Source organism: Saccopteryx leptura, chromosome 2 (assembly GCF_036850995.1).
Source record: "Saccopteryx leptura isolate mSacLep1 chromosome 2, mSacLep1_pri_phased_curated, whole genome shotgun sequence".
Classification (NCBI taxonomy): domain Eukaryota; kingdom Metazoa; phylum Chordata; class Mammalia; order Chiroptera; family Emballonuridae; genus Saccopteryx; species Saccopteryx leptura.
The window spans coordinates 186,076,774-186,088,923 of NC_089504.1; the positions used below are offsets into that span (position 1 = coordinate 186,076,774).

General features: G+C 42.9%; 1 protein-coding gene across 10 annotated transcripts in view; it reads left to right on the forward strand.

The window, feature by feature from the left end:
• Positions 1-12,150, forward strand: part of RBMS2 (RNA binding motif single stranded interacting protein 2) — a 90,289-nt gene that overhangs the window by 66,694 nt on the left and 11,445 nt on the right. For all 10 annotated transcript variants that reach the window (XM_066369830.1, XM_066369826.1, XM_066369825.1 and 7 more), the window contains 4 exons: positions 4,436-4,515; positions 4,651-4,760; positions 5,075-5,121; positions 5,732-5,825. In XM_066369830.1, coding sequence (XP_066225927.1) covers positions 4,436-4,515; positions 4,651-4,760; positions 5,075-5,121; positions 5,732-5,825 — 331 coding nt within the window. The remainder of the gene's footprint in view (positions 1-4,435; positions 4,516-4,650; positions 4,761-5,074; positions 5,122-5,731; positions 5,826-12,150) is intronic.

A 12,150-nucleotide genomic window follows, 5' to 3' on the forward strand; every position in this document is an offset into this window, starting at 1 on the left:
GATTACTTTCTGGTATGTGCCTTGATGGGGTGGACAGGGAGGCTACAGCAGAGTGAGTGACCTCTTGCTCAAGCCAGCAACGTTGGACTTCAAGCTAGTGACCTTTGGGCTCAAGCCAGTGGCCATGGGGTCATATCTATAATCCCACACTCAAGCCAGTGACTTGGGCTGGTGAGCCGGCCCTCAAGCGGCAACATTGGGGTCTCGAACCTGGGTCCTCTGCATCCCAGTCCAACACTCTATCCACTACGCCATCGCCTGGTCAGGCAGAAATTTTTTTTAATAGTTATAATTCTTACATCTTTCTTATAGTGTTCCTATTTTTCTTCTTGATCTAGTATTTTTATTTCATTTGTATTGTATGCTAGTGTAATATATATATAATATATATATATTTTTATGACAGAGAGAAAGAGGGACAGATAGGGACAGACAGACAGGAACGGAGAGAGATGAGAAGCATCAATCATCAGTTTTTCGTTGCAAGACTAGTTGTTCATTGATTGCTTTCTCATATGTGCCTTGACTGTGGGGCTACAGCAGACAGGGTGACCCCTTGCTCAAGCCAGCGACTTTGGGCTCAAGCTGGTGAGCCCATGCTCAAACCAGTGACCTTGGGGTTTCAAACCTGCAACTGAGTCCTCTGCATCCTAGTCTGATGCTCTATCCACTTCGCCACCTCCTGGTCAAGCAATGTAAAATATTTTTATAGTTGAAAGTCTTTTTAGGGATCATTCTGTCATACTTCTCTGCAATAAAAATATGTATGAGACTCTGGCTGGTTAGCTCAGTCGGTTAAGAGTATTGTCTCAAAAATCGAAGGTTGTGGGTTTGATCCTTGGTCAGAGCATACATGGGAAGCAAATAATGCACATACGGGAAGCCATGAATGCACAACTGAGTGAAACAACAAATGAATGCTTCCCCTCCCTTCTCTCTCCCTTTCTCTCTCTGTCTCTTAAAAAAAAAACCAATTGACCCCTTGCTGGATAGCTCGGTTGAGTGTCATCCCAGGGCGTGGAGGTTGCTGGTTCAATTCTCCAGTGAGAGCACATATAGAAGCAGCTCAATGTTCCTGTCTTTCCCTGCCTCTCTCTCAAAAAAACAGTATGTACATTAAAATTTTTCCAGTGGTCCTGCGGCTATATGTGTATTAACCCGTAAGAAAATTATCTGGGGCCAGGTAGCTCAGTTGTTTAGAGAATATCATCTCAGCGTGCTCTGGTTTCAGGTTTGATCCCCAGTCAGGACACATACAAGAGTCAACCAATGCAGCATCAATGAATGGAACAACAAATGGATGTTTCTCTCTCTCTCTCTCTCTCTCTCTCTCTCTCTCTCTCTCTCCCTTTCTCTCTCTATCTAAAAATCAATTAAAAAGAAAAGATAATTCTTTTTATGTTTAGTTTACAGTTGCCCCAAACAACATAGGTTCATTTAAATGTTGATACAAAATTATTTTGTAGAAAGTAAATTTTATTAGAAATGCATCTCCTATGACGTGAATAACTTTTATTTTGTTTAGTTGTTTTTTTTTGTTTTTTCAGAGACAGAGAGAGAGAGAATCAGAGAGAGGGATACACAGGAACGGAGAGAGATGGAAGTATCAATCATCAGTTTTTCGTTGTGACACCTTAGTTGTTCATTGATTGCTTTCTCATATATGTGCCTTGACCGTGGGCCTTCAGCAGACCGATTAACCCCTTGCTCAAGCCAGCGACCTTGGGTCCAAGCTGGTGAGCTTTGCTCAAACCAGATGAGCCCGCGCTCAAGCTGGCGACCTCGGAGTCTCGAACCTGGGTCCTCCGCATCCCAGTCCGATGCTCTATCCACTGCGCCACCACCTGGTCAGGCTGCTTAATTTTTTTAAATTAGGTCATGTACCCATCAGTTTATATTATTTATTGCTGTTACAAGACAAGGTTGAAAAACTTTGTTCACATAAATAAATAAGTAAAGGGGAATTCCTATTTGTTAAAATAGTAATTCTTTTAGTTCCTTTTAAATCATTTGCTAAGAACCAGGGTAATCTATCATCAAAATTGATTTTTTTTATGTGTTAATTGACAACTTGCTGAGTCCTCCAGCTTCTGTTGGGAGGGAGCATCTAATTTACAAAAACCTTTTTTTTTAAGTTAAGTGAGAGGCAGGGAGGCAGAGAGATAGACTCCCGCATCTGCCCCAACCAGAATCCATGCAGCAATCCCCTACCAATGCTCTGCCCAGCTGGGCCACAGCTCCATTGCTCAGCAACTGAGCTATTTTAGCACCAGAGGCCAAGGCCATGGATCCATCCTCAGTGTCCAGGGCTTCTTGAACCAATCAAGCCATGGCTCTGGGAGGGGAAGAGAGAGAGAAGAGGGAGAGGAAGGGGGAGAAAAGCAGATGGTCACTTTTCCTGTGTGCCCTGACTGGGAATCGAACCCAGGAAGTCCATATGCTGAGAGCCATATGCCATATGAGCCAGCCAGCCAGGGCTGAAGTTGAGGTTCTGAAAGCAAGTCTTTTGAACCTCTTTATTATGCCTGCTCACCCTTTTGGAAAAACTAAGGAATAAGAGAAACCCCACTAAAGACTTGTGCTCTAGCCTGACCAAGCGGTGGCGCAGTGGATAGAGCGTCGGACTGGGATGCGTAAGACCCAGGTTCGAGACCCCGAGGTCGCCAGCTTGAGCACAGACTCATCTGGCTTGAGTAAAAAGCTCACCAGCTTGGACCCAAGATCGTTGGCTTGAGCAAGGGGTTACTTGGTCTGCTGAAGGCCCGTGGTCAAGGCACATATGAGAAAGCAATCAATGAACAACTAAGGTGTCGCAACGAAAAACTGATGATTGATGCTTCTCATCTCTCTCTGTTCCTGTCTGTCTGACTCTCTCTCTGTCCCTGTAAAAAAAAAAAAAAAAAAAAAAAGACTTCTGCTCTAGGATATTTAACATGGTTTTCTCTAAAAACTCCCATTTGAGCCTGCAGTGGCGCAGTGGATAGAGCATTGGACTGGGATGCGGAAGGACCCAGGTTTGAGACCTCGAGGTCACCAGCTTGAGCGTGGACTCATCTGGTTTGAGCAAAGCTCACCAGCTTGGGACCCAAGGTCGCTGGCTCGAGCAAGGGGTTACTCAGTCTGCTGAAGGCCCGTGGTCAAGGCACATATGAGAAAGCAATCAATGAACAACTAAGGTGTCACAACGAAAAAACTAATGATTGGTGCTTCTCATCTCTCCGTTCCTGTCTGTCTGTCCCTATCTATCCCTCTCTCTGACTCTCTCTCTGTCTCTGTAAAATAAATAAATAAACAAAAAATAAAAACTCCCGTTTGAGGCCTTTTATAGTAACCACCCTCATAGGAATGGTTTATATTTTTAGTGGTTACTGGCACAGAGAATAAATACACTGAGACTTACTTCAGACATGGAAAGCAGGCAAGATACTGTACTTAGAATACATTTATATAAATTATCTTATTTGAGCTGAACAATCCTGTGTAGTAGGGTAGATGGATAATCTCTCTGAAGTGAAAATGAGGAATGGGTCCAAAAAGTTTCTGTGCATGTCCTAACTCACAGAGCTTTGGGAGGTGAACAGGAGCTGGAGTCTCGGTGTTCTGGTTCCTTATTCAGTCCTCTTTCCTTACCAATATACTACTTTAACTTCATAGTTCCCAACATTTTTTTTTCTGTCACTAGGGACTATACACCCTGTCTTATTACTGTTTCCTCCTACAGACTCATGAAATCTTAATGATGTTATCAGTAGTTAATTAGACCTTAATACATAACCAAAGCAAAAAAATTAATATTGACAAATTCTTAGCTTGTGTAGTTTTATCAAAGTGAGGGAACAATTTCCATTAGGAATTTTGTAATAAAAAGTAATGATAACAGGCCCTGGCTGGATTTCTCAGGGGATAGAGCATTGTCCTAGAGCACCGAGATTGTGGGTTCGATCCCTGGTCAGGGCATGTATGAGAAGCAATCAATGAATGCACAACTAAAAATGGAACAACTAAGTGGAACAATGAGTGAAAAAAGAGAACAAAGAGAAGCAAAGATGCTTCTCTCTCTTCCTTTCTCTCAAATCAATGGGAAACTAAAATGAAGGAAAAGAAGAAGAAGAAAGGAATATCAGCCTTTATTTATTGTATTCTGAACCAGACAATGCTCGGCCCATTCATCAGTATCTTCTTTGGAATATAAGTGCTTTTGGAATAAAGACCTCTATTATCCTGTTCAGTATCCTACATCAACCAGTTGAGGGAACCTTCATCAGAGCTGGGGTTGCCTCTTCGGGATGTCTTGAATTCATGTGGAGGAAACTCTGTTTCGAGTCACAACTTTTAGAACATTTGTGGGGCTGGGAACTTAGGGCATTTTTTTTTTAATGTAGGGAGAGTACAGATCCTGGAGAAGCTAGAGCCTAACCCCTCTTGTGCTCCTTAGGATGGAGTCCACAGAGAAATGTGAAGCCATCATCACCCACTTTAATGGAAAATATATTAAGACACCCCCTGGAGTACCAGGTGAGGCATCTGGGAATCAGGCTCTGAGGGCCACAGGTTGTTATTTGCAGTGAAGATTCCGGAGGAGTTTTGCACGAGTGTGCGTGGGCTAAGTGAAGTGGGACTCAGCTACCTGTCTGCTTTCTCTCTTGGTAGCCCCATCTGATCCATTGATTTGTAAATTTGCTGATGGTGGTCCAAAGAAACGACAGAACCAAGGAAAATTTGTGCAAAATGGACGGGCCTGGCCCGGGAATGGAGATATGGTAAGAGGACCTCTGAGAAGACAGGAATACTACGCCTATTAAAACAGAATGGAAATTACCACCCTGATTTCTGTCAGCTTAGGTGGCAAGCTTGAGAGCTACAGCTTGTAACTTGGAGAAGCTGGCTACTTAACGTGCTCTTCAGAGAGGGTCTGAGTGGGATTTTGCAGCCTGCACACCCAGAAAAACTGTAGAACAGCTTGTCCAGACTTCACTTCATCAGTTGAACCAACTATATCCCCACCCCTGACATTCTGAGCTTGCTCCTGTCTTGTCCAAGGCCTTACAATATGAATGCTGTGTTCTCTTTATAGGGTGGTATGACCTTGACCTATGACCCCACTGCAGCTCTTCAGAATGGGTAAGAGTGTTTTATATAATTAGGCCAACTGAAAATTTACAACAGCCTGTATCCAGGCACTTAGATGTTTCATCTTGATTTTTAAATAGCACTTAGTGGGGCCCTGGCTGGTTGGCTCAGCGGTAGAGCGTCGGCCTGGAGTGTGGGGGACCCGGGTTCGATTCCCGGCCAGGGCACATAGGAGAAGCGCCCATTTGCTTCTCCACCCCCCTCCCCCTCCTTCCTCTCTGTCTCTCTCTTCCCCTCCTGCAGCCAAGGCTCCATTGGAGCAAAGATGGCCCGGGCGCTGGGGATGGCTCCTTGGCCTCTGCCCCAGGCGCTAGAGTGGCTCTGGTCACGGCAGAGCGACCCCCCCCCCTGGAGGGGCAGAGCATCGCCCCCTGGTGGGCAGAGCGTCGCCCCTGGTGGGCGTGCCGGGTGGATCCCGGTCAGGTGCATGCAGGAGTCTGTCTGACTGTCTCTCCCCGTTTCCAGCTTCAGAAAAATACAAAAAAAATAATAATAATAATAATAAATAGCACTTAGTGGAAGGTGGCTGTGTCTATCAGTGGGGGTTCTTACTTTCTGATTTCCTGTGACCCCTTACCAATGAGGTTCCTTCCTATTATAGGTTTTATCCAGCTCCTTATAACATCGCCGCCAACAGGATGCTTGCTCAGTCTGTGCTCTCCCCATATCTTCCCTCTCCCGTGTCTTCGTTTCAGGTAATTCATGCCCAAAAAGGGAGTGGTGGTTTTCCCTATCATTGGGTTTTAGATAAAGGAACATAAGCCTGGAAACTACTTGGGTTTTCTTTTTTCTACTTTTCTTTCTTTTATACAAATTGCACAAAAATAACTTTATGTGAAAGCAGAACACATGATTAAATTACATATATATATATATATATAGATTGTAGTAGGAGCATCCTCTTACTCTCTGTCCACTACCCCACAAGTAAATTCATGTTAATTTTCTACATTTCCCATATTTTCTTCATGTGCATATATACATATACATACAGTTTTTGGAAGTCAATGCTTATTTTACAAGAAAATTGACCATATTAAATATATTTTCATACTTTACTTTTATCACTTAACAGTATCTTAAACCAGTGATTCTCAAAGTTTAGTCCCTGGGTCTTGGCTGGGTAGCTTTGTCCCCATACACCAAGGTTGCAGGTTCAATCCTCGATCAGGGCACATACAAGAGTCAACCAGTGAATGCCTGGAAGGATGGAGCAACAAATCTGTGTTTCTCTCTCTCCCCCTTCCTCTCTCTCTCAAATCATTAAGTGAAAAAATAATTTTTTTTAATGTAGTCCCTGGGACAGCAGTATCAGCATCATCTGGGAATTTTTTAAAACACAAATTCTTGGACTCCACCCCAGCTCTACTGTTTTAGAAACTGGTGGTAAATCCCAGCAATCTGAGTAGTTCTCAAAAGCCCTCTGGGTGATGCAGCTAATGTTTAAATCTCTGTTCTAATATTTTCTTTTTTTAATAGTTGCATTAGGCCCTGGATGGTTTGCTTGTGGTAGAGTTTTGGCTGGGCATATGGATGTCCCAGGTTTGATTCCCAGTGAGGGCACACAGGAGAAGCAACCATCTGCTTCTCCCATCACCCCTCTCCCCCTTCTCTCTCTCTCTTCCCCTCTTGCAGCCATGGCTCAATTGATTCAAGTACATTGGCCCTGAACACTGAGAATGGCTTGTGGAGCCTCTGCCTCAGGTGCTAAAAATAGCTCAGTTGTGTACATGGCACCAGATAGGCAGAGCATTGGCCCCAGACAGCAGTTGCCGGGTGGACCCCAGTCAAGCACATGCGAGAATCTGTCTCTCTATCTCCCCTGTTTTCCTTTGGAAAAGAAGAAAAATAATAATAATTGCTTTATATACTGCTCACAGAAATTAGGGGATCAGGGAATGTGCAGATACTCCAGTACTTTCAGCCTTTTGTATAGTGCATTTTCACCAATGAAATAAAAGTTGATTTTGCATCTCATTTGCATAACCAAACAACTTTCTTTGACTTGTTTGCTTTTCTGATATTGTTGTTTAATAAAAAATAAAAAAAAAATCAGCCTGAACAGGCGGTGGCGCAGTGGATAGAGCATTGGACTGGGATGTGGAGGACTCAGGTTCGAGACCCCAAGGTCACCAGCTTGAGCGTGGGTTCATCTGGTTTGAGCAAGGCTCACCAGCTTGAGCCCAAGGTTACTGGCTCGAGCAAGGGGTCACTCGCTCTGCTGTAGCCCCACGGTCAAGGCAGACACATATGAGAAAGCAATCAATGAACAACTAGGGAGCCGCAACGAAGAATTGATGTTTCTCATCTCTCTCCCTTCCTAACTGTCCCACTCTCTGACTCTCTCTGTCTCCGCAAAAAAAAAAATCAAATGCTTCTTTTTCTTTATCCCCTAATTTTTATGAGCAGTGTATTGCACGCTGAAGATACACCAGAATTTTTCATGTATGCCCCAGTGAAGGTTGTTCACTTGGATTTCAATGTTTTCCTGCTACAAATAATGCTTAATAAATTTCTTTGTGCGGTAAAGACCCTTGTGCCTCTGTCCTTACATATATGAGTAGTTTCTTTTCTGGGAACTGGAGTCCGAGGAGTAGTATTACTAATTTAAATTTGTGAACTTTCGGGGTTTTGTTGTTGTTGTTGTTTTTTTACAGAGACAGAGAGAGAGAGTCAGAGAGAGGGATAGACAGGGACAGACAGACAGGAACGGAGAGATGAGAAGCATCAGTCATTAGTTTTTCATTGCGCATTGCGACACCTTAGTTGTTCATTGATTGCTTTCTCTTATGTGCCTTGACCGCGGGCCTTCAGCAGACCGAGTAACCCCCTGCTGGAGCCAGCGACCTTGGGTCCAAGCTGGTAAACTTTTGCTCAAACCAGATGAGCCCGCGCTCAAGCTGGCAACCTCGGGGTCTCGAACCTGGGTCCTCCGCATCCCAGTCCGACACTCTATCCACTGCGCCACTGCCTGGTCAGGCATGAACTTTCAGTTTTATAAGTGTTCCCAGATTGCTTGTCACAGAAGCTGTGAGTCCTGTTTCCTCGAGCACCGTAGGGCTGTGCTTGTTTCCCTCCAGCTGTAGGCCACGTTGCTCTTTCTAAATTTTTTCTATCTTGATCGGTATAAAGTGCATTATGCCTTTAATTTGAACTTCCCTGACTGCAGCTTAGTTTAAGCATTTTAAAATGTTCTGTCTTGTTTTGATTTGCTGTTCTCTGATTGCTCTTCATGTGTTTTCTGTTTGGTTATTTGCCCCTTTTTCTGTTTGGTTATTTGTTCCTTTCCCAACAACTCATAAAAACTATTGGTATATTGTAAGTATTGATTCTCTGAATGTTATCTTTGATACAGATGTCTTTTTCCATTTTTGAATTTGTGTCCATTGCCTTGTGGTCTTGAACTTTAGCTGTGCATCGGGATCACTTGAAGAGCTTATTAAACCTAGGTTACTGGCAGCACACCAGGATTTTCTGATTCACTAAGGATGGGCTGGGAGGCAAGAATTTGTATTTCTAACAAGTTCCCAGGTGCTGCTGCAGCTACTGCTATTAATGCAAGGACCACATGCTGGGATCACTTGCGTTTGCCATAAGAAAGTTTAAAAATTGTATGTAGTTAAATACATTGGGGCCCTGGCTGGTTGGCTCAATGGATAGAGTGTCAGCCTATATGGACATCCCAGGTCAGGGCACACAGAAGTGACTGTCCACTTCTCTCCCCCCTCTCTCCCCCTTCTCCTCTTCCCTTTCTTGTAGCCAGTGGCTCTATTGGTCCCAGCAGCAAGCAGCCCTGGGTACTAAGGACAGCTTGGTCGATTCAAGCATCAGACCCAGACGGGTGGATCGTGGTTGGGGCACATGCCAGTCTGTCTATCTCCCTTCTTCTCACTTAAGAAAAAAAAAGTCTGCTTTTTCACTTGTATCTTTGAAATTTCTTGTCTTAATTCAAAAGACCTCCCTAGTCCCTATATTATCTACATGGTCTCTAGATTTATTTCATTGTTTTATATGTACATGTGTAATCTTTAGGAATTTATTTTTGTATATAGTAGAAAATAGGAATCCTATTATGTTTCTTTCAAAATGTTAAACAGTTGTCCTAGCACCAAATTATTAAATAATCCATTCTTTTTCTGCTGAATTGAAATGCCACGTTTGTCATATAATAAATACTGCACTTATTTCTGTAGTTTTTATTCTCTCCCAGTGATCACTGTTTCTGTTTCTAGTCCAATAATATATTGACTTGATCATAATATGTTCTAATATTTAATAAGACAAAGTTTTCTCCACTCTTTTTCATACTTGCTATTTTTTTAAAAGATTTTATTTATTCATTTTAGAGAGGAGAAAGAGAGAGGGAGAGAGAGGGGGGGGAGCAGGAAGCATCAACTCCCATTCGTGCCTTGACCAGGCAAGCCCAGGGTTTCAAACTGGTGACCTCAGAGTTCCAGGTTGACACTTTATCCACTGCACCACCACTGGTCAGGCCATACTCTGCTATTATTTGACACTTAGTCTTCTGTATAAAATTATGGTAATTTTATCTAATTTTAAAAAATCTGTGAGGATTTTAATTGGAATTCTATTAAATATATATATTTATATTAAGAGAATATATATATACATTTTAAAGAGAATTGACATTTTAAAAAATACTAACCTTTGTGCCTGACCAGGCGGTGGTGCAGTGGATAGGGCATGGGCCTGGGACGCTGAGGACCCAGGTTAGAAACCCTGAGGTTGCCGGCTTGAGCACAGGATCACCAGCTTGAGTGTGAGGCTGCTGGCTTGATTATGGAATCGTAGGCGTGACCCCATGGTCACTGGTTTGAAGCCCAAGGTTGCTGGCTTGTACAAGGGGTGACTAGCTTGGCTGGGGTTTCCAGGCAAGGCACATATGATAAAACAATCAATGAACAACTAAGGTGTCACAATTACGAGTTAATGCTTCTCATCTTTCTCCCTTTCTCTCTTCCTGTCTGTCAGTCTGTCTCTTGCAAAACAAAACAAAACAAAACAAAAAACCGAGGTCACTATAATTGCAGTGGTTTTAATATCTCTAAACTAATGTTAGTGGCTAGTTTTTGGTAACAACACTTAATATACGCAAGTAGTTTTTTTTTTTCTAGTCCCTATTTTACTTTGTGATTTTTTTTTTTTAGTGAGAGAGAGAGAGAAGAAGGAGATGAGAAGCATCAACTTTTAGTTGTGTCACTTGAGTTGTTCATTGATTGCTTCTTATATATGCCTTAATGGGGTGGGGGCTCAAGCTGAGCCAGTGACCCCTTGCTCAAGCCAGCAACCTTGGGATCATGTTATTGATCCCATGCTCAAATCAGTAACCTCACACTCAAGCCAGATGAGCCCGCACTCAAGCCAGCAACCCGAGGGTTTCTAACCTGGAACCTCAACATGCCAGGTTAATCCTCTATCTACTGTGCCACCACCAGACAGGTTTACTTTGTGATTTTTAAAAAAATAAGTGGCTGCTGAATTTTATCAAATGTCATTTCACCATCTGATTTTATGCTATGGCTTTTTTCTTCCATTTTGACTCGTGTGCATAGAATTTCTGATCTTGAGCAATCCTTACATAGATGGAATAAACCCTACTTGTTTATTATGATGCATTTCTAACTTCTCATTGCTAATTATTTTTATTTGAAGATTGAGATAAAATTCACCCTCTTGCATTACTTTTTTTTTTTTTTTTTTTTTTTTTTTTTACAGAGTCAGATAGAGGGATAGACAGACAGGAATGGAGAGAGATGAGAAGCATCAATCATTAGTTTTTCGTTGTGACACCTTAGTTGTTCATTGATTGCTTTCTCATATGTGCCTTGACCGTGGGCCTTCAGCAGACTGAGTAACCCCTTGCTCAAGCCAGCGACCTTGGGTCCAAGCTGGTGAGCTTTGCTCAAACCAGATGAGCCTGTGCTCAAGCTGGTGACCTCGGGGTCTCGAACCTGGGTCCTTCCGCATCCCAGTCTGACGCTGTATTCACTGTGCCACCGCTTGGTCAGGCAAAATTCACCCTCTTAAAGTGTACAATTCGGTAGTTTTTAGTATATTTACAAAGTTATACAACTATCAGCATTATCTAATTCTAGAACATTTTTATCACCTCAGAAAGAAACCCTGTTCCCTTTAGTAGTCATTCCCCATTCTTCCTTACCCCAGCACCTAGCAATCACTAATATTATTTCTATGACTATAGATTTGCCTGTTCTAGGCATTTTTAAATTTTAAAAATTTTTCTTAAGTGAGAAGCAGAGAGGCAGAGAGACAGGTTCCTGCATACACCCTGATCTGGGATCCACCCGGCATGCCCACCAGGGAGCAATGCTCTGCCCATCTGGGGCCCTTGCTCTGTTGCTCAGTAATGGAGCCAATTTTTTAGCACCATGTAGCCATTCTCAGTGCTCGGGGCCAACTTGCTCCAACTGAGCCATGGCTGTGGAAGGAGAAGAGAGAGAGAGAGAGAGAGAGAGAGAGAGAGAGAGAGAGAGAGAGAGAGAAAGAAGAGGGGGAGGAGTGGAGAAGCAGATGGTTGCTTCTCCTGTGTGCCCTGACTGGGAATTGAACCTGGGACATCCATATGCTGGGCTGACGCTCTACCACTGAGCAAAACATCCAGGACATTTCATAATAAATGGAAGCATACAATATGGTTGTACCTGGCTTCTTCCAGTTAGCTTGTTTTCAAGGTTTATTCATGTTGTAGCATGTATCAGTACTTCCTGAATCATAGTCCATTGTATGGATAATACCTTGTTTTAATATTCATTTATCAGTTGATGGCCATTTGAGTTGTTTCCACCTATGGGCTATTATGAATAATGTTGCCAGGAATGTTTGTGTACAGTTTCTGTGTAGACAGATGCTTTCATTTTTCTTGAGTATGTACTGAGGAGTGAAATAGCTGGGTTATGCAGTAACTGTTTAATTTTTTGAGGAACTGCTAAACTGTTTTCCAAAGCTGCTGAACCATTTTATGTTCACAGCTGCAGTGTG